At 38.2% G+C, this 22549-nt stretch overlaps 1 protein-coding gene across 4 annotated transcripts in view; it reads right to left on the bottom strand.

Annotated features, from left to right (window-relative positions):
• Nucleotides 1–4295: 4295 nt before the first annotated feature.
• The window catches only part of LOC128988435 (serine/threonine-protein phosphatase 2A 56 kDa regulatory subunit gamma isoform-like), a 51384-nt gene continuing 33130 nt past the window's right edge, over nucleotides 4296–22549 (bottom strand). For all 4 annotated transcript variants that reach the window (XM_054409721.1, XM_054409712.1, XM_054409731.1 and 1 more), the window contains 3 exons: nucleotides 19557–19658; nucleotides 18443–18638; nucleotides 4296–8204 (listed from right to left, as the gene is read on the bottom strand). In XM_054409721.1, coding sequence (XP_054265696.1) covers nucleotides 8061–8204; nucleotides 18443–18638; nucleotides 19557–19658 — 442 coding nt within the window. In that variant the 3' untranslated portion in view covers nucleotides 4296–8060. The remainder of the gene's footprint in view (nucleotides 8205–18442; nucleotides 18639–19556; nucleotides 19659–22549) is intronic.

Raw genomic sequence — 22549 nt, 5'->3', positions numbered from 1 at the left:
CTGGCTGGGGCTTGCTTCAGGGTCATAACTGAGACCTTGAAGTAGGTAATCACTTAAACTCCATTTAATGTTCTAAAATTTAAATTCATCACAGAAATAATTATAATTTTGTTCCTATTCTATGTCTAATTTGATCATGATACAAAATGCAGGTAGGATATAACATTCTATTTCATTAATAGTGTTTTTTTTCCATTATTTATAAAAGTCACAACAAATTACTTTATGATACAACAAAAGTACAAAAACACTAGTAACAAGCATACTATAGTTATAAATATAGAATCCAAACCTCTTTTATAAATATGATATAAGTTTTTTTCTTTTTTTGTTTGTGTTAAAGGCTAGTTACTAAAAAAAACTCACTTTAATATGTGTGCGTCGTTTTTAACAATTAAAATTTGAAGATTTTCAAACAGCAAGAACAGTAAAATTGTATAAAATACCTCCACCGCAGCAAACCTGCAATCTACTAAGCGAATTTTCATTTGCCTGATTTGATTTTCACTAATAACAATTGTTTTATTCTATTAATATTATTTTATTCCATATTATTTAAATTACATTAGTTTAACAAGTACCCAGTGCTCGATTTGGGGGGGAACACGGCGGAACGGAGTTCCAATACCTCTCTCTCTTTTGGAAAGATAAAAATATAGGCATAAAGATACAAATCACATTAAATAAGTCACAGTTCTGGTGTCTCATTTTTTTTAACTGAGCACTGTGCGAAAACCTAGAATATTAGTATAATATTGATACTAATATTCTATAATATTTTTACTTTTAGTAAAATATTAATAATTTAATTTAAAATTAATAAACTTGCCAAATTTGCTTAAAATATACACATAAACATACAAATTACCACAGTTAACTTCTCTATAAAAATAACATGGGAATTTTAAATTTTGGATTTTTTGAATTTTCTCTGTAATCAATTAACGTACAAAAACACTTCCATGTACTTAATTATTTGTTTTTTAAGCTCTCTATAATGTTTTAGAGATAAATTGGTAAATTTTAAATTTTGAGGGTCAAAAATAAGAAAAACCTATTTTTACCCGATAAAATACCACAGAAAAACCCTGTTTCCATATCGTCCAATCATGCTTGTTAGCAAACTCGTTTGAATAATCGTAGGTTTAAACGTTGGTATCTAATTAAAAAAAAAATTCAATGATTTTTGCTCTAGTTGTGGTGCTAACGGACACACACACATATTGAATTTGAACTGATGGTGTTTTTGGCCGCTGGGGACATCAAAACTAAACAGTTAATTGATCCCAGGTCCAGGTCTTACCATGAGACCTATGGTAATTGCTTAGTTATTTCCTATATGCAAAATATTGGCTAAAAGTAATTTTACAAAAAAATGATTAATTTTACATGACTCATCTCTACATTTTGAAACCAAATGACACAGGTTGGAAACCAACTGTCAGGTATACCTAACAGACTATTTAGTGACTCCTAATCCCTCTTGACTCTGCCCTAAAGATACCTAATACACACTCTGAACTCTCCATGTTGGCAAACATTTGGTATATACAAAAATATTGCATTGTGTAGAGAGTAGAGAGAGGAAGCAGATGAATGGGAGAGGCTGAGGCTAAAGTAGGTCAAGTTGTACAGTTGCAGTCATTGTTTCAAGGGTAACAGGTCTTCTCACCTTCACATTCTAGTCTCCATAATGCAGTTCACTGTGTAAGGGACTAAAATGTAACATAGATGTCAGGAGAACACTATCTATCATCATTTGACAACCAAATTAAACATTTAGATTTTTATCAAATGGGTTGTAAAGTGGAAAACCACGTTCAGCTTGACAAATACCTATATTTTGGTTGTTTTAACTTAGTAAGCCTATTATGACAACTTCATTGTATGTGTTGAGTGTTCCTCCAAGCTCATTGGTGTAACATGTAACATACATATACAAGAGTATTAAACCATCATTTTCTGTGTGTTTAGGCAAATGCATTTAGTTAAGTTCTCTATAGAATCCGAATTTTTAATAAAATCATTTTAACACATTATTCAGTGATGCGCTACCTCCTCAGGGGGATGGCCCGATAGGAGTCAGAAGAAAATCTTAAATATAAGCATGTTGATATGCACATAAAAAGTAATGGCCTTTACTAGTAAAATACATGACACAAATTCAAACTCAAATGTACAACCAAATCACTGTTAAAAATTTCTTGAATCTGCCATTTTCATTTTTTACTCAATTGTTCTTTTGAACTCAAATTTGTAGCATTGTATTCCACTAATGAAGCCTTTTAATTTGATGTGCATATCAACCTATGCATACATTTATAATTTTCTTCCAACTTGTCCCCCTAAGGTGGTAGTAAAAGCATTTTTGAATAGCTGTCATTCTGGACTCGGTTGTCCGTTTGAGTTTGGATTTGCAGTATTGTATTTTATAAACAAAGACCTTTAATTTAATGCATAATAACCTATGCTTAAATTTAAGATTTTTTCTGACTCCTGGACTGATAAAATGTGTATTAAATTTTGAAGCTCTATCCTTATTACTTTTTTAAATGTATTCAACCGTCCCGGGAATTTTTTTCCACCTAGTATATAGAGTTGCTTTTTCTGAGGAAGAGTCTCGCTGTGGAATTCAACTTGCCTGAGCTGCTCTGAACAGTCCTGTCAAGACCTATTTGGGAGGGGCCTTCATTTCCCAACAGGGGTCCTACAACAGCACACTGCTAGGAAACATCATTTGGGAATCAGTATTCCTCCAAATCTGGACTTTTTCACCATGAGTTCGATTACTTTTGACAAAGAACTCTTTGCTTGTTTTTCTTAATTTCAATCACCAGAAATTTGATTGAGTAAACTCCAGTTTGTTAATGCATTTCATGATTTTCATAAATTGTAATTTTTTGTACTGCTGTTTTTTTCCACAATTTTTTACTAAGTTGATAGAATTTAACAATGTTATTATTACTTTTGAAACTGTATGTGTCCAAGGCATTGATTGTTGTACATTCAACTTGACGTACGTTACTTCGTCCACTTCAATTTTAGCTAGTTCCCATCACCCCTACGAGACGATTAGTCTTGTCACAATAGCTAAATATGCCGCATCCTGTACACCTCCTTGCTGAGAGTGTCTTCCCACACTTCTGCACCTTACAGGAATACAGACTGGACCGCAGACATCAATAGCCTCCAACAACTGGAGATTGGCCATTAACCGGCTGAAGGAAGAAACCACCACAGGGGCCTTGTCTGCAGTACCAAATAACTGGTCTCACCACCTGCAATGACTTGATGATGTCAATCTACTTCTTGGTCACTACCACAATCTCGGTTGTGCTCAGAGCTAGTCATATACAGTGGGTTGCCATCCATGTGTTGATGTTACACATGACATGACTTAGTTCAGTTTCAGCTGGGCCAGCTCAGCTTTACGTGCTATCAAAATCACGTGAGGGGCAGGTCCCATGCAGTGAGCACGGCTGAATTTCGGAAACAGAACAGCTTCTTGAAGACTATCCCCAGTTTTACCCAACATACAAAGATGTCTGGAAAAGGATAGCAGGTCTGAGTCTCCCTTGCCCTTCCTCACGAGCACAAGCCTAGCTGATTTACAGCAAAAGGGGAAAAATTCTCTCAGCCAGGCAGGCATTGCAAATGCTCAAAAGGATCATGGGATCAATTGATAGAACCTCCTGTTGGGCCCTGCCAAGTACTCCATCAGGTACAAGTGCCTTGTTGTTCTTCAAGGATAGAACGGCCGTCTTTAACTACTGTAGAGTAAGATGTTGTCCACCCTTCTGAACTCCCGAGGTGGGCGCAGCGGGTGAGCTAGGAAAAGGGACTTAACTCTCTCCATATCGGCCCTCTCCAAAGCGATAAGTGGAGTGCAGGTGCCAAGTTTTGAGTTACACGTAGCTGAGTTGTTATAGTGCTTGCCTTCAAGTCTGAAGGTCCCTGGTTCAATTCCAAGCAGGATTGTTACTGGACCCAAATGTCATTTGTTATTGGGCAATCAAAAAATTATGTTATCTAACAAAAAGTTGTACTCAGATAGTAACAAGACCAGGGTTTTGTTGACTGTTCCCCAGCAAAAATCGTTCAAATAAGCGTGGATGGACAGATAAAAAATTCATAGAAATAAAATGTTGCCACTCGAATGGTGTATTTGTAAATTTATCAACAATATTAAAAAATACATAATAACATTGTGTTTAGTACAAGAAAAATATAAACTTAAAACTTTTAGAAAGAAATAATATGGAGTCAGGGTTATTATCATTCAGACACAATTTTTAACCATTATTATATATTTAAAGACAATAGCTATTACAATAGTGGTCAACATTTTGAAATTCACAAAAATAAATTGTATTTATTTTACAAACTAGAGTTAGTTGATTAAATAAACGCATTGCATTACACACTTGCTGAATATCCTGGACTCTATACAAAAAGGTTACTAAAATCATCACATCATTAAAAATATTTATAAACTATTTCCCCAAGATGTTTGATTAGACAGTAAAGTTAAGTTTTGAATAAAATTTGAGAATTCTAGGCCTACGTGGAAATCACAGATTTTTCCTAGATATACAACATAACCTAGACACAAAGTACATTAGAGGATTAACAGCTAATCCTGTACACAGGCCTGCCTGTGCTCATGTACTTTGGAAGTGCAAATTCTCAAACACAATTGTCACAACAGCATTGCACTTTTAAAATGACACTCTTATTAGAAATGCAGCCAACAACTGAACAAGTTCTAAGAACTAAAACTGTTAAATTATTATGCCCACTGTTAAAAGTTAGCGTTGTTTTGGTAGTTTAATTTTATACTTAGCACACATGTCTTAAAATTACCTATATACATTTAACAATTTTGCTGCTTGTTTTTCTGTTTATAAATTTTAAAAAATTGCTGTAACATGCAAATCAGTGGTTAAAAGGCCGGACAAATGCAAGTGTACATATTACATTATCCTGAAACAAATTATCAAGAACTTATCAACTGACAATTATCAATAAAAATATATATTTATATATGTAGAAGACGTAGTCTTATTTCTTTTTCCGAACAGAAAAAACATATTATGAGTAGTGTATTACAAGTAGTTGGAATTCTTTTTACAATGGAACAAGTGTTTATAGAAAGTTTAATGTTTTAACTAAAAAATTACTTAGTACGAAAAAGGTATTACATGGAGTAAAGGGACCAAAATAAATTACACTCTTCCACTGGCTCAAACTCAAGTTGAACGTTTTTACTTAACCACGTTGCAGGCTTCAAGTAGTGAGATGGTGTTAGTGTGTTTAACTGCAAGACAGGAGTCTACAAAAATGAATATATCCTCTCATTCCTTAAGTTTAAGCATTGACTAAAGGTTTAAGGCTATTTGCTGGCAGACACACCAATAATTTTGGATGGTCGTTTAACAAATCTGCTGGTATTTTACTGGAACCAGATGCTTGCAAACATACATTATTTTATCTGGCCAAATAACCAGTTCCTTTGTCATCTTAACACTGTCAGCTGCAATGGAAGATGGTGTTAATTTAAAACAGGTGAGGATGGCCGGTAAACAATAGATGAGTATGAAATGTTTATTACGTTAGTATGTTACGTCTTGTGAATAAACAATATAAGTGTAAATATATTATTACAGTGTTATTTGACATATTTTTGTAATTTCAGGTAGTTTTTTAACACATAAGATGCTGATAAAGAAGTTATTTAACTATAAAAAACCTTCTAATCAAGTTAAAATTAGTGTCAAAGACTTGACCATTTATGATAAGAAGTCATAAATAAAATTTCTAATATAATCTACCAAATAATTTAAAAAAAGTACATTATAATTTTAAAAGAAGCAATCACAGGCAGTTAAGCTATTTTATTTGGCGTTAAATGCTTGTGAATGAATGCATTGCCTTTTTAGGACAGGAGTGAGCTTATTACTGGGAAGGTTGTTATTACTGTTATGTGTAACTTAGACAACAATTCCATCAAATATTCAATAATTCTCACTCTATGGGAAATAATTAGAAACTATGGCATAATAAGTACCATCCATTATTTTCAATTTGGTCCCCCACACTCATAAAACATTTTTTAAGTATACAAACCTAGTTTCATTGTTGATTTAATGGGCACTCAGACGTTTTGTATAAAATTTTTTTTCCATCTGCCTAAATTTAAGTTAGCTTTACTTTAAAACCAAAATAATTGGCACGCTACCAATAAGCATACATGTTGCACCAGAACAATAATCTTCTAAAAAGCTACTTATTTACAGACAGGAATTGAGTTTATTTATATACATTATAATGGCAATACTAATATTATATAAATATACAGCTATTTATATTATTTAGAGACTATATAGCTTTGTGACTCTTCGTAAAGTGAATAGTTTCGTATATTTTCTTAATATACGGAAGTATAAAGTTACCAGTGACGGAAGCTACAGCGAGTCAGGCAAACATAGATCCAACATTTTTACAAAGATGGTAACTAGGGATGTGCAAGACCCAAAGTTCAAGATTTTTCAGGAGATATTCACCATTGGGGTTTTCAGGTAAGATTTAAATTATTTTAAGCATTTAAAGATAGGAATATTGCAAAATTATCGTGATTGTTGAGAATGGATAACACATTTGGGCTATCACGGAAAATTTATGATATGTAGCCGTGTATAGTCAATTATGTCACTGTCATAAATAAACTCTCAGTTGGTTATATGTGACCATATCACACTTGCTTTTTAGATTGTTGAAGCTGTAAGAGGTGCTGACACAAGACTTCCATTATGAATGTTAACAATAAAAGTATCAGCTTTACAACTTATCAAAAGATGTTATTTAACTAACCATTATCTTTTATGAAAATGCAAAATAAGTTTAACACTTGGATGGATACATAACTTAAAAATATTTTAACATTTTTGGAAGATATACAAATCTTTTTTTATAGAAAAATATCACTCGGGGTAATCTGCACATGTTTGGTTTCTTATTGGCTTCTTTTAGTGCTCTTTAATAGGTTTATTCTTATATATTTCAAATTACTTTCAAGCTCAGGTGCATTTACTTATTTAAAAAACCATGTAATTTTCCCTTTTATTTAAATAATAAATGTTCTAAATCATATAAATTTTGTAGGTTTCATTTACATTTTTCTTTACAAGATAAATTTAACAAATTTAACACACAAGATAGACAAACAAACAAATTGTCAATAAACATTTCTAGAATATTAGAAGGTAATAAAAATGCAATTTCAATCCTGTATAGAATTTAAAATCATGTCTCACCCATCCCTAGTGCTAACTCATTAAATCAATATTTATTTTTTCCAAAACAATATCAAGTTTTACTACAGAATATACAGGTATTTGGTGTAGTCAAAGTGAAAAGGCATGATTTCCTACTTCAACAGATAACTTCAGCAGTGCACACTACAATCTATCAACTTGACGAATAACGTTCTCTTAATGTGTCTATAGACAATTTTGGTTAGAGTAGCTTAAAAATATGTATATCATATAAAAATAAAATAATAAAATAAAATCAACATGTTGGTTATGGATGTTTTAAAATTAAAACTACAAAGAAGGACTTGAAAAAATATTTCTATGTATACTGTGTATATTTGTAATAGCAGAATAAATATAACTAAAAATATGCAGACTTTATAAAATACTGCCTTAATTCTTAAGAAAACATTTAAACAGTTAACATATTAGGGGTTTTAATAAGTATTGTATTGGATCTTTTTAATAACAACAACACATAACATAGCATAAAATATAACAATATCATAAAACCTGTATAAACTGATTAACTGACACAATTTAATACTAATTTAATATATTTATATAGATTCTACTAAAAATCAATTAGTTAAATGCTCAAAATTTACTGGTATTTTTTTCTCTAAATAAAGCTGGCGTAACGATAGAATGAATATCACATAAAATGAAACAAAGGGAGTTACTTCAAACCGTGTTTAAAGAACAAATTATAAGAGTAATGGAAATATGTTGGTAGTTTGACGTAGGCTAGCACTTGTTGACGTCCGGAGGGGTGGGCAGAAACTCATCGGCCCGCTTGTGGTCACTGAGAGCTCTGACTGTGTAGTTGTCATGGGGCAACTCTGACTTGCGTCTCAGCAACGGCTTCTCCTTGTTCCTTGCTTTCCTCACCTGCAATAACAAACCAGTACAGCCACCAAGACCACATGATCTCACAACCACAATCAAGTTTACACTTACAAAACATAGTGGGACCAAGCTATAACTGTTTTTTGTGTGTAAATTGCTTTTATCTCAATGTTATCTTGACTAGAATCCTGAACATACGCTGTGGCCACAGAATCACCATCTCCTTCTGTGATCGCAAAATTGTGAGATCTTCCGCGGCCGAGTAATTGCCATTGTCTTCCCAGATTACGGCAAAATAGTGGACACCCCTCACAGTCGTCATCCGCAGTCACGGCGAAAGTGTGAATACTTTCTTTGCACAATCTTTGCATATGCGCCTTGCGATATCAAACATAAAAGCTCGCCTCCGACTAGGTGCTCAATCTCTCGAGCTTGAACTCTCGAGCTTGAAGGCAGGCTTGGCTCGGCTTGAAAATCAAGCCGCTCCCACACTTATTTTATGTATATAAATGTGTTTCTTATTGAGAAGATTCGCCCACTGTACAGGTAGGCCTAAGCCTATTATTTATGTCAAAAACCAAATTAAACCTATTTCATAGTTTGTTTTTGCTTTTGACAGCATTCAGGGTGTCTAGGTTATTTCCACTTTAAAATTAAAGACTAATTCCAGACTTTTCAAGACTAGTTAACTATTACGTACCTCGTCTTGCAGTTCAAATATAGTGTTTGAAGTCCACTACATATGTTTTGCCAAATATGGCATTCTCAAGTGCAGGGCCGGATCTACAAAATATGGGCCCCCCTGCAAAAGTCCTCCAAGGGCCCCTACAGCTGCGTACGGGGCTCCGGGGGGTTTGGGGGGTGTGGAGCATCCCCCAAGAGAAGAGGGGGGTCCGGGGTCCATATTTCACATTTTTATAGCCGTTTGGTGACTTTCTAAAGCAATTTTTAACGCCTAAAACTGTGTCCAATAATAGTCCAAAAACTCCCATTTCACCTGTTGTTTGTCACGAGCAAGTAGACATAAGTAGAGTAGAGTAAAGTACATTTTTTAATAGTTTTTACCAATTTATTTAATAGATCAGATTTATTATCCTAATAGAACTAAACCTATATTAAAATATGAATAGATATTGCAAAACATAACAAACTAATCCTCTATTGTGGTTTCTATTTCATAATTTAACTTGCACTTTTTAAACCTAGTTTTAATTTTTAGTTTTAATCTAATTTCTAGAAAATCCTTTTCTACTCTTGCATGACTTTTGAGATTGGGTTATAAACTAAATCAGGTTTTGGCGGGCCTAGCTAGCAGCTTTAACTCAACTCTCTGTTCAAAACTTACAACCTCACCACTGGCATACTTCGTAGAAATGTTTTTCACCTAATTCATTGTTCATTAATTCGCACTTAACTACACTTATAACGAAAAGAAACAGAGGTACAGGTACAACTGTGTCTATTAATTAATTATTTAATTTAACAACTATAGAATACCGGCGGCACGGCACGATAAACATAACCTCAAACCTCACAAAACTACAGTAAGTATTCACTATTTTGACTGATCTCTAAATAATTGCGTTGACAGATTGAGATCGCTCGCTGAACCCAGCGCTTGTCATGGCATAGTTTAAACTACTGTTTGGACGGTGTCCCAAACGCCTTCGATTCGAATTAGGTCATTAACGCTACAAAGATTAGTACAAGTAAGTCCCTCCTGTACCACGACAGACTTATATGACTTGACTTATTGTTCAGCTCAACAGATGTGAGAGTGAGTGCTAGTGCTAGTTGACACTTCGTCGTCCACGTCGCTCGGTCCGATCGGACTGTAGTGGATCTGTGAACTGTGAAGCTCGCCGATGCAGCTGACGACGCTGACGTGCTGACTGGACTGAGCTGACTGAGTATGGACTGACTGAAAGTGGCGAGATTGAACTGTCTAGCTAGGGCGAGGTCCCGAGTTGTCGACGAGTAAAATCACAAGTCTAAATTTACTTAATAATTCTAACTTTAGCTTTGATGTTGACAATATTTATTTGTCTGTCAAAACTAAACTTGCCGTCCTATTCAATTATGTTTATATGCATTAAAATAATTGTAATTTTTACGACCTCTTTGGGCCCCCTAAGGGCTTGGGCCCCCCCGCATTGCGGGGTTTCGCGGTTCCTAGATCCGGCCCTGCTCAAGTGGTTAGCAGAAACATTTTATCCAAATTGGACTCGTCAACTTGTTATTTCAAATACAAAATATTTATTTTGTGACACGCAAAATAAATCAACAAATAAAACATTTAAACAGCAGTTTTAACAGTTGCAGTCTGTCTCAGTCAGTGCCGTTGGTCGGGTTAAGAGTTGTAGGCCTACATGTTTAAATGTTTTATTCGTTGATTTATATTGTGTCTCACAGTGTAAATATTTTTGTATTTGAAATAACATGTTGACGAGTCCAATTTGGATGACATTTTTCTGCTAACCACTTGAGAATGCCAGATTTGGCAAAACATATGTAGTGGACTTCAAACACTATATTTGACCAGCAAGACGAGGTACGTAATAGTTAAGTCCATACTACATAAAATCAATTCTTGATATAATTTTATTTTACTTTGCCAAATTTTCTGCATGGAATGGTTACACCAACCCTTGTTTTATGTCCTTACCTTAGGTAATTTTCGGGTAAAGGGTGTTTTTCAAGTAGACAAAAAGGCAATAAAGAACTAACAAACAAAGATTATAACTGGGGGTGTGTCAGCTTTTAGAGTTGTCAATATTTTTGATCCACCTGTGCTTGAGGTAATGTGGTGATGATCTCCCTCATCGTCTTCCACAATCAATAAGAAACTGTCAATATCTTCCTCATTCACGGAAACATTATCACTGTCTTCCTCGGTCACAGCAAAATCCTGAAAACCACTCAGTAGTAATGGGAACATCATCATCGTCTTCCACAGTCGTGTCGACATTATTGTCCTCTCAGCAAAATTCTGATCATCTCCCATGGTTGTGTAGACATCATCATCGTCTCCTGTGAGCCGTGACTTGTCCACCAAGCGTCCCACCAATGTCACGCCTCAGTTTTTTTTATAGTGCGAGTGCTGGCTTTGCGCCGGAACTCAATCGATTTGGGTCTGGCAGCAGTCCTGCAGACCCCGGGGCAATTTTTCCGCTGCCGAGCACATTTTCGGCAGAAGGCGAGCGACTGTCAATTTAACCTGTCAAACTTTGTCGTTTTCTGAAGGCAAAATATTTTACTTCAGACAATTGCTTTATTTTCCACGCCAGCGAATTTTGAACATGGTTTAAGTGTTTTGCCAGTCGTCAGATGAGGTCCCAGATGGGAGGCTCTTACTGGTTGCTGCTTCCGGAGAGGTTCGCCCAGGGAGATACTACTCCTTCTCCGTCTTCGGGCTGCTCATTACCCTGCTCCTGGGACCAGTAAGCCTTCATCTGCTTTCTACTGCTTTGCCGCCCTACGCCATCTTCCGGATGGATCACCGCCGCCCACCATTAGTGTGATGTGACTAATGACCACGTTCCGCAAGTTACCATATTTTAAATTTGTTGAAATTTTTGGACTGAATTTGAAATTTTGAAAAGGAGCCCCAATAATTATGGTTTAGCTTACTAGTCATGATCCGTTATTTATTTTATAGTTATTGTGAAGTATTTATTGTTAATTTATTTAAAGTTTATATATTACAGTTACCATCTTTTTAAATTATTTTCATTGTTAGGCCTAATTTTGCTACTGGTACCAGTTGTAAGTTTAGAAGGGTAAACTTAAAATTCTAATTAATTTATTTTTTTGAGAAAGCCTTAAAAGAGTAAAAAATAGAAAAATTCTTTGGATGGTTACCTTGTTGATTGTTGATTGTTACTTTGTTGTTTTTGAATTATAATAGGCTTTGTTCACTATTTGTTTTGTTTTTAATATTCACCCACGGCCTTTCAATTTTGTTAGGGATGTGGGGCGGCCACTCGCACGGTCACTATGGGAGCATGCTTCCAATAGTTGTTCGTCTGGGGGCGGTGCGAGGGGTCGGCTCAGATGGTAGCAGAGCGTGGTTTTTTGTGCTCTTTCCACGAAGGGCCGTGGTTGGATTGGATTTTTGGGTGATGCTGGTCTAGCAGTCTTAGGAATTTTTTGAAGAAATGTTGTCGTGGTGGGGTAAGCACACTGTTGTAGTTTTTTATTAGGAGCTCGCCCTTGGCCGAGTCACCGGGTGGAATCTGGTTAATGACTTGCATCCTTTGGGAGCAAGAGTGTCAAAAGCATGGCCAAACCCAAAATTGAAACTGTGTGTGTGTGTGTTTACCTCATCACACAAATGTTAGGTGTTGTTGTTTAGTGTATGTATGTTGTGTATGTCGTGAGTGTAAGGTCCGTGTTTTTGATTTGGTGGCTAAGGCGGTGTGTATGGGCAGGTTCTTCTGTTTGGGACCTCATCTGACTGTAGGCATTTCAGTCCAGAGCCTTTAGTTAGTTAAGTTTGTGAATTGTTCGTTGTAAAAAAAAAAAAAAATTTTTTGTGTGTGTTTTGAAAGTAGGCCGACTGACTGAGAACAAAATGGGTTTGTTTGCTCCACTGCCCAATCCCATTGCTGGGGTTTTGAGCGACATTCGCCCAGTTGATGGTTTAGAGGTGGAACCTTTGTTAGAGTTTTTGGGAAAGGTGTTGCACCTGAAGGAGTTCCCAGGCATGGAGGACTCAGTAGTGTTGGAACTGCTGGTTCCACTCTGCCTGAGACCTCTTGGTGACAAATTGTTAGATTGTTTGAAACGGGGAGTAAATTTTGACATTTTTCACAGTGAAGTGCTTGAGCTCTTTGTCCCCTTCAGGGTCATGGAGAGATTGAAGGTTGAGAGAGTGTTTCGACCTCAAAAGTTTGATGAAACTCTCAGACAGTATGTGGGTGACATTTGTGGCGTGTGGCGTGTCCTACGGCTGGGCATCCCTGAAAACCAACTGGTGGACATTGTCTTGCAGGGGTTGAAGCCTGAGGAGCGGTCCAGACTGATTTTTGCTCCGAAGCCTTCTTCTTTTGCAGACCTGGATAGGCTGGTCATCCTTTCACGGAGCGTTCAAGACGCTGATTTTCAGAGGGAGCATGTTCCGGGGCATCTTCCCCAGACTGGTCCCCATCCCGCTGTAGCATCCGTGTGTCGAGGTCCTGAAACACCGCAGAGACAGAGGCATCCTATTGTTTGCTTTGGTTGTGGTCAACCAGGTCACATGAGACGAGAGTGTCGTCAGAGGGTTGATCTTGCGACTTTGTCCAAAAACCTGAGTAGCTCGCAAGGGGAAAGTTTGCCTAAACCGCCCTGTGAGAAAGCTGTTTTGGAGAAAGTCAGTAAGAATTTGGTTTCTGTGAGTACTGCCCCTTCTGGGAGTGCTGGTTTTGGGGAGCCTCTGTCGCGGGGAATGAGGGAGCTTGCATGCATGGGAGTGAAAGCGGTGCGCTCAACTTGCCCCCGACTCAACATCTTCTTAGGTAAAACGGTGCAGAAGGCCCTTGTGGATTCTGGGTCAGCCCGTTGTCTCATTTCCCTGTCCCTGTTTGAAAATCTAAAATCTTCTGGGCTAATCAAGCAAGTTGAGCGAAGTACACACATCTGCTGGACTGCATCGAAATCCCCACTTCCCATCATCTATGAAGCCCGTTTGAAATTCAAGATTGAACATTTTTCTTGGGTTTGGAGTTTTTGGGTAGCCAAGGACCTTTGCATTCCTGTCATTTTGGGAGCGGATTTCATCAAGCATTGTGGCCTGATTTTGGATTTAGGCAGAGGCCAGTGCTTCTTTCGTTTCGCAAGACGGGTGCTCATTCCTTTCGCAGATGAAATTGTGGATGGTGCAGCTGTGGTAGAGCCTGAGACACCCAGCAAACCAAAAGTTGATCCTTTAGGGCATCTGACTCCTGGTGAGGCTGAAGCAATCAGAACATTGTGTTCTCGTTTTCCTGAGGTGCTGACGCCAAAACTTGGAGTCACCAATCTTTTGGAGTACGAAATCCGTTTGACTGACACCCGTCCAGTTCGTTCTCATCCTTACAAACTTGCTCCACCCAAAATGGAGACACTCCGTGGAATCATCAATGAGCTTCTTGAAAATGGGGTAATTGAGCCTTCTCGCTCAAGTTACGCTAGTCCAGCTTTTCTAGTTCCAAAGCCAAATGGCAAGTCTCGAATGGTTCTAGATTATCGCAAGTTGAATGCTCAGATTGAAATTGACTCTGTCCCTCTCCCTGATTTGCACTCTGCGTTCGATTGGTTCGGTAAGGCCAAGTATTTTTCCGTCTTTGATTTGAACCAGGCTTACCATCAGATTCCCTTGAAACCTGAATCTCGACCTCTCACTGCCTTCTGCGTTCCGTGGAACTTGTACCAGTTCACACGTGTTCCCATGGGCCTAGCTGTGGGGGCCCAGACCCTCACCAGACTTCTGGACTCCATCTTTCATGACGTCAAGTTCAAATTTGTGTTCAACTATCTTGACGATCTTTTGGTGTACAGTGAGAGCTTTGAAGACCATCTGGTTCATCTTGAGGAAGTCATGAATAGGTTGCTTAGGGCTGGCCTTACCGTAAATCCCGAGAAAGTTAGTTTTGCTCAGGCTGAGATTTCTTTCCTAGGTCATCTAGTATCATCTCGAGGTGTCTGTATCGATCCGGCTAGAACCCAGGCTATCAGGGAGTTTCCTCCTCCCCGAGATGTCAAAGGCATTGCCCGTTTCATTGGCATGGTGGGTTTCTACCGGCGCTTCATCCCCAATGTGGCTGAGTTGGCGGCTCCTCTCAATGAGCTTCGGAAGAAGGGCGCCAAGTTTGTTTGGGGTGAAGCACAACAGATGTCTTTTGATCTTCTGAAAGAAGCTATCATGCAACCTCCAGTTTTGGCGATGCCAGATTTCAGTCAAAAGTTTGTTTTGCAAACCGATGCTTCCTCCGTTGCCATTGCGGCTGTGTTGTCTCAAGAGGTAGATGGTGTTAGGCAGCCAATTGCGTATGCCTCACGCACTTTGAACCCATGCGAAAAGAAAAGCTCTTCTGTGTATGAGTTAGAGTGTTTGGCTGTCGTGTTTGGAGTGAATAAGTTCAGACGTTTTTTGGAACACAAAGAGTTTTTGTTGGAAACCGACAACCAAGCGCTCTCGTGGCTCCTTGCACATCCTCGCCAGCTTGGGAAAATTGGTCGTTGGGTGGTCCAAATATCTTCCCTCAAATTCCAAGTGCAACATGTTCGAGGCACGCAGAATGTGATTGCTGACACTTTATCCAGGATGTATCATTCACCTGACGACCAACCTTCTGATCAGGAGGAGCACACAGGGTGTGCCGTGCTCCTGGAGTTTCCCCTTGCCTTTTCTGAGTTTATCCCACATCAGCTAAAAGATCCCGAGCTGGCTAAGATCATTGGTGAGCTTCAAAATGGGGGAGCCCACCCCCCGTATTTTCTGTCCCAGGGTGCCCTTTGTTGTCGAGACCGACAGCGAGGTAAACCTAAGGTTGTGCTGCCTAGTCTTCTTGTACCCATGGTCTTTGCGTACTTTCACTCTTCCCCTGTGGGTGGGCACTTAGGGATTCACAAGACCATTGCAAAGGTTAGGGACATGTTCATCTGGAAGGGTATGGACAGGGACATTGCGGCACGAGTACGTTCTTGTCAAACATGCTCGCTAAGCAAGCCTGCTCAGAATACCAAGTATGGGTTGTTGTCATCTGAGGTGGCGGAGAGACCTTTGGAGAAGGTTTTCATAGACTATGTAGGGCCTCTCCCACGTAGCAAGTCAGGAAACAAATTCTTGCTTGTTTGTGTGGATGCCTTCTCCAAGTTTTGTTGGCTTTTTCCTTTGAGGAACGCCACTGCACAGCTCACCGTGCAGGCACTTCGTACCCATTTGTTCCAACACTTTGGAATACCCGCCACCATTGTTTCCGACAACGGAACTCAGTTCGTGTCTCACCTTTTCAAAAGAATGTGCTTTGGGCACGGTATCCGCCATGTGACCACTTCTCCTTACTATCCACAGCCTTCCCATGCTGAGAGGTTCAACAGAAATCTTCGATCCGCTCTCATAGCTTTTCATGCTGACAAGCAGACCACCTGGGATCAGGAACTTCCTTGGATTCAGTTTGCTTTCAACACTGCACACCATGAGAGTCACAAGGCGGTCCCTTTCGAGCTGTTGTTGGGCTATCCACCCAATAATCCCTTGGCAAATGTGTGGAAAATTGGCGACCTTCTGCCACCCCCTGGTGCGGCCAATGTCAAGGCAACTTGGCAGGCGGCTAGGAGGAACTTGATCAGAGCTAGGGAATTGGTCCGGAGGAAGCACAATCGAGGTCGGTTGGACAATCCTTTCCAGGTGGGAGATTTGGTTTTCTGCAAGGCTCATCCGGTCAGTTCGGCCGTGGACAAGAGAGCCGCTAAGTTGTCTCATCGGTGGTCAGGTCCCCACCGCATCTTGAAGTTCTTGACTCCTGTCTCCGTGCGGCTGGGAGATCCGCAGACTGGAGAAGTTTTCCGGAGGGCTCACATTTCTCATCTGAAGCCTTTCCGGGGAACAATTCCGTAGGTCATCTTTCATTACTCTTGTGTCTGAGTGGGAAGTGCACTGGGCCAGAGAGCTTGATCACCTCTTCTGTCCCTTGTGCGCTGCTGAAGATTTTTCCCTAGTAAATTTTCCAGCACTGGCCAGTGCAAACCCTGGGGGTGAGTAGTCCCTCCAGTTGAAAGACCTTTGGCGTTCCCCACTTCAGACACTTGAGTTGATCTGTGGTGTTGAGATCTTCTAGAATTGGGAGAGGTTGTTTTTCTTTTTTTTTTGGAGAGGAAGTCCTCCTTTGGGGGGGGAGGTTGAGCCGTGACTTGTCCACCAAGCGTCCCACCAATGTCACGCCTCAGTTTTTTTTATAGTGCGAGTGCTGGCTTTGCGCCGGAACTCAATCGGTTTGGGTCTGGCAGCAGTCCTGCAGACCCCGGGGCAATTTTTCCGCTGCCGAGCACATTTTCGGCAGAAGGCGAGCGACTGTCAATTTAACCTGTCAAACTTTGTCGTTTTCTGAAGGCAAAATATTTTACTTCAGACAATTGCTTTATTTTCCACGCCAGCGAATTTTGAACATGGTTTAAGTGTTTTGCCAGTCGTCAGATGAGGTCCCAGATGGGAGGCTCTTACTGGTTGCTGCTTCCGGAGAGGTTCGCCCAGGGAGATACTACTCCTTCTCCGTCTTCGGGCTGCTCATTACCCTGCTCCTGGGACCAGTAAGCCTTCATCTGCTTTCTACTGCTTTGCCGCCCTACGCCATCTTCCGGATGGATCACCGCCGCCCACCATTAGTGTGATGTGACTAATGACCACGTTCCGCAAGTTACCATATTTTAAATTTGTTGAAATTTTTGGACTGAATTTGAAATTTTGAAAAGGAGCCCCAATAATTATGGTTTAGCTTACTAGTCATGATCCGTTATTTATTTTATAGTTATTGTGAAGTATTTATTGTTAATTTATTTAAAGTTTATATATTACAGTTACCATCTTTTTAAATTATTTTCATTGTTAGGCCTAATTTTGCTACTGGTACCAGTTGTAAGTTTAGAAGGGTAAACTTAAAATTCTAATTAATTTATTTTTTTGAGAAAGCCTTAAAAGAGTAAAAAATAGAAAAATTCTTTGGATGGTTACCTTGTTGATTGTTGATTGTTACTTTGTTGTTTTTGAATTATAATAGGCTTTGTTCACTATTTGTTTTGTTTTTAATATTCACCCACGGCCTTTCAATTTTGTTAGGGATGTGGGGCGGCCACTCGCACGGTCACTATGGGAGCATGCTTCCAATAGTTGTTCGTCTGGGGGCGGTGCGAGGGGTCGGCTCACCTGTGATGGCGGCAAAATTTTGATCATCTCCCTTGGTCATGTAGATGATCCTCATAACGTCTCACACGGTCACGGTAAAATACTGAATTTCCTCCGCAATAACAAAAACATCATTTTTTTTTTGGAACCGCGCAAAATCATGAACAGCTACCGCCGGTCGTGTGGATATTATTGACGTCTTCCGGGGTCGTGGGTAAATTCTGACCATTTTACGTGGTCTTGCAGGCTACATCATCAACTCCTGCGGCAACAGAAAAATCCTGCAAAAAAATATTACCGCAGTAACAGAAACATCATCATCGTCTCCCGCGATCTCGGGAAAATTCTGATCACGTCCCATGGTTGTGTGGATACTATCATATTAGTTTTCCCAATTTAAAATTTGTTGTTTGCTTACCTCTCTTGCTTCCTGTTCCAGTTTCTCGTAGGAGATGTCAGGATCGTCATCTCCGCCGGGAGGTGATGTGACTATGTTGCTGTTGTTGTTGTACAGATACTGTTGCTTAGGAGGTAGTTGGTAGCCAGGGTTGGACATGGCCAAGTGTTCAACTCTGCCCCACATATCCTCCCTCTCCCTCTGTCTCTCTTTCTCTCTGTAAAACAATCAAATGTCAATGAGGACACAATTTTAAGAAAACTAAGAAAAAGCACTTCACATGATTCATAAATTAAAATATTACATAGAGAGTAGTTAGTTTTCACATCTTATTAAGCTTTAAGAAATTGTGGATTTTACAGCTAAATTTTATTGTTTGATAGTGGAATAGTTGATATCTACAATTTTAGATCCAGAAAAATAGTGTTTGGTTACAAATTTGCATATTACAGTATAGAGTGGCATGTTTGGTACAATTGCCAATGCAAACAGAGACAATCACAACGTCCTGGTACTTTAGGCTAAAGTGATGATTTCTTAAACGTAACTATTTTTGTGAAGACACCCTTAGTGACATCAAAGATAATGACACAGCTGTAAACTACAGTAGAACCTCGATAAGAAGACCCTCGATAACAAGTCACCCTTGATAACAAGGGTGATTTTAAAATCCCCTTGAAATTATTATATCCCTAATCACATATTATTGCAAACCTCATTAAGAAGTCAACCTTGATAACAAGTCTTATTTTATGATCCCTATGAGAGTCTTGTTATCAAGGTTCTACTGTATTACAATCTGACAACAGACTAAATGGCAAATCATACATTGTAGTGTCAAATTTATTCATCAGGGTCAGAAAAAATCACCTGTTCTTTTTTATGTGCAACACAGTTTATGCTAATTGACTTATTTACAGAATCCATGGCTAGTAATAAGTTACCCAGAATATCACTTTATTAAAAAGTATTTATATTCTAAGAAAAGCTATGCACAATTTTTAAGTGAGAGTACCACAAAGTCGATCAATAACCCTGATATTCGGTTTTATTTCTCTACTTGGTTAGATTATGATGCATTTTTATGTCAATTAAGTAAAAACAATCTTAAAATATTTTCCTCTTTCATACTTACTTTTGCCTTTCTTGTTTGTACTGTTGAGTACATTCATCGAAAAGTTTCTGATTCATTTCCATGAACAGTTTCAATGCATTGTATATTAATCCATGAATAGTTCTGAAAAAAGGAAAAATTATTATTAACAGTTAAAAATATAAAATACAAAAAAAGATACTATAGGTAAAATATTGCTAATTCACCACTTATGGATTAAGATCTTCAGATAAAAGTATGCTGCCAAGAAAACCTACATTGTAATATTCATAACTAATGTACAATTATTATACTGTATAACCAATTTGTATACATACTGCTATAACATTTCAACTTGGTGGGTTAACAAAAGAAGAAAGGTTGCTTTGTTCAAAATGTTCAAAATGTCTACCCTACAAGGCGTGGCGAAATGCACCAACACAACCTGAGAAACACCATGCAGTACAACCTTCCACAACATCGCACGACACAGTTTGAAAAGAAACCTTCATACGCAGGAATGAAAATCTACAACAGGCTACCTCCAGATCTAAGAAGCAAGTCAGAAGATGACCTCAAACCAGCTTTGCATCAATGGCTCATTAATCGACCTTTCTATTCCTTAGAAGAATACCGTCAACAGGTCTTTGACTAAACAACACCTCAACCAAACATTTAGAAAAAATTGTAAATTGACGCTACTACTATTCTTAATGAATGTGTAAATAAAGATTATTTGTCTATTGTCTATTGTCTATTGTCTATTGTTGTGACCCGTGTTATAGTTCTAAAATGTGTTATTTTTTCACTTCTTCAAAACATTCAAACAATAAAAACAATTAATCAAAGTAACTCTAATTTTTAAAATGTTCTTTTTAACTACGGTTTTCATCGAGTTTAACATTATGCTTGTCTTAGGGATGGACAGAGTTTTACTTTTAGTTAAGGACAGGATATTTGTTTCTTTCCTGATTTTTGACACAGAAATTTCCTTACCAAGCAACAATTGATTTTTAAGTTAGCTTAGAAAACCTTAAAACTTGATATGATTACAATTGGAAAAGCAATAAAGTGTGACCTTGTTAAATATTATTAATTTGAACTACGCATTTTGGCAGCCCTATTGCTTTACCATAATCTAGTGCATAATCACAGTTCTCAAGTTTCGGTCCATTTTCACGCAACTGATTTTGTGATTGTTGTGATTGTATATCTTGGCTTACTGCCAAGTGCCAATGCTAGATTTAGGGTACTTTCGGGACTAGGCCAAAATAACCTAAGCGGCCCCCTTTCTTTAGGTGGAACTTCCCTGCAATCGTGACAATTTCGTTAAAAACTATGATCACAGGAACATAATCATCGTCATCTGCAAGTGTGACAAAATATAAATTTTAGAAGATTTGTGTATGCTTGATGATCAATTTCCAGTACCAGGGAATCGAGCATTGCTCGGGGTGTTTAATTTGAGGCCTACATAAGTAAGATTTCCATAATATCATAGTTAATCTAGTTTATTGGCCTATATTTGACGTAATGTTTCCTCTACCAATTAATTGACTTTAGAAATTATTGAGTCTAGAGCATAATTATACGTCTGTTAAGAGGTTAGTTTTTATACTGAATCACATTTAGGATAAGTCTAAATAAAACAATCATGTTAAAATTAAACTATTAATTTGGAACCCTAGTTAACCTATTAAAACATATTCCTTATTTGTTTTATAAGTAAATCTCCTATTTTATAACCCATGGGATCATCAAACAACGTGCCCATTCTGGTAAATTGTTAAATAGTTTTTTTGTTGTTCTGGTGTGTAAACCACAACAACATAATAGTATTTTTCGTCATATTGAATCATTAATTAGCAAACTAAGCTAGAAAACGAAATAATTTTTATGTAAAGATAATCTCTCAAAACGACTTCCAGCTTGTTTTCAATTCTGCTAATGCAAATAAGCAGCTGCTTAGTAGACTAAGTGATTCAATAATTTGGTCTATTACGATTGTGTTACAGTACATTATACCATCGATAGGTCGAGCGATCGACAACAATAGGCTAACATCTTACCTAATAAATCAATCCATAAATAATTTTGATAAATACGATTGCCACAATTGAAATTTACAACAGCTGTTTTGACTCCCTAGAGACTAAAAATGATTTTTACTCCCCACCCAGAGAGTAAAAATGCTACTTTAGACCCGTAGCCCATGTATTACAAACGGCAGTTTTTTCTGCAGTATGGTGAAAATATTTTTTTTATGTATTTATCCACGATGAAGGGAATGTTTATAAATATAAGGTCATTGTATTTAAGTTTTCTGCTCCAAACTTACACAGAATTTCTTTATTTCGGATTGGACGTGGTCCGAACTGGTCCGACTTAACAAGGTTGTACAGGGCCGTATCTAGGGTTGGCGGTGCCCGGAGCAAACGTGGTCGTGGCGCCCCCTCCCCCCCCAGCAGTAATAGTCGCATTCGCATATTTTAATACTATGTCAATACAAATAGCCGCTGTGCGGCGCCCCATCAGCCACGGCGCCCAGGGCAGCCCCCTTTGGACAGCCCTGAGGTTGTACAGTATTAGCTTTAGTGAAATTGGATTTTGCAATGTGTAATTGTCACGTCCCATGAAGACTTAAGTCTGTAATTGTGGCATCATCGTTGTTATCTCTCGCGGTCACGGATATATCATCATCGTCACTAACCATAGTTACAAAATTGTGAACAACTCTCGTGACTGCAGACATTTTCGTCACTTGCCATAGCATCAAGAGCGTAAAAATCTCCCAAGACTGTGGACACACCCCCATTATCGCCCGTCATACCGGCGAAATTATAAACATCAAACACAGAGATTTCATAAAAATAGTGTGCATATCTGCTTAGTAATAGTTAGGATATCAGAAAAATCATGTCGGATTCGGCTCGGTTTGGATATCTGTATCTGACAACTTGGATAGCTAGTAATTTTTTGGCCATACTTTTCTTTTCTGGCCTAGTCAAACTTCACAACATCTAGTTTCAAAAGTT

This window comes from Macrosteles quadrilineatus, unplaced genomic scaffold, assembly GCF_028750875.1.
Source record: "Macrosteles quadrilineatus isolate MER2022 unplaced genomic scaffold, UCM_ALF_1.0 Scaffold_1__1_contigs__length_201487025, whole genome shotgun sequence".
NCBI lineage: Eukaryota > Metazoa > Arthropoda > Insecta > Hemiptera > Cicadellidae > Macrosteles > Macrosteles quadrilineatus.
Note: the sequence above shows the minus strand (reverse complement) of the source record. Positions and strands in the feature narration are given on the sequence as shown.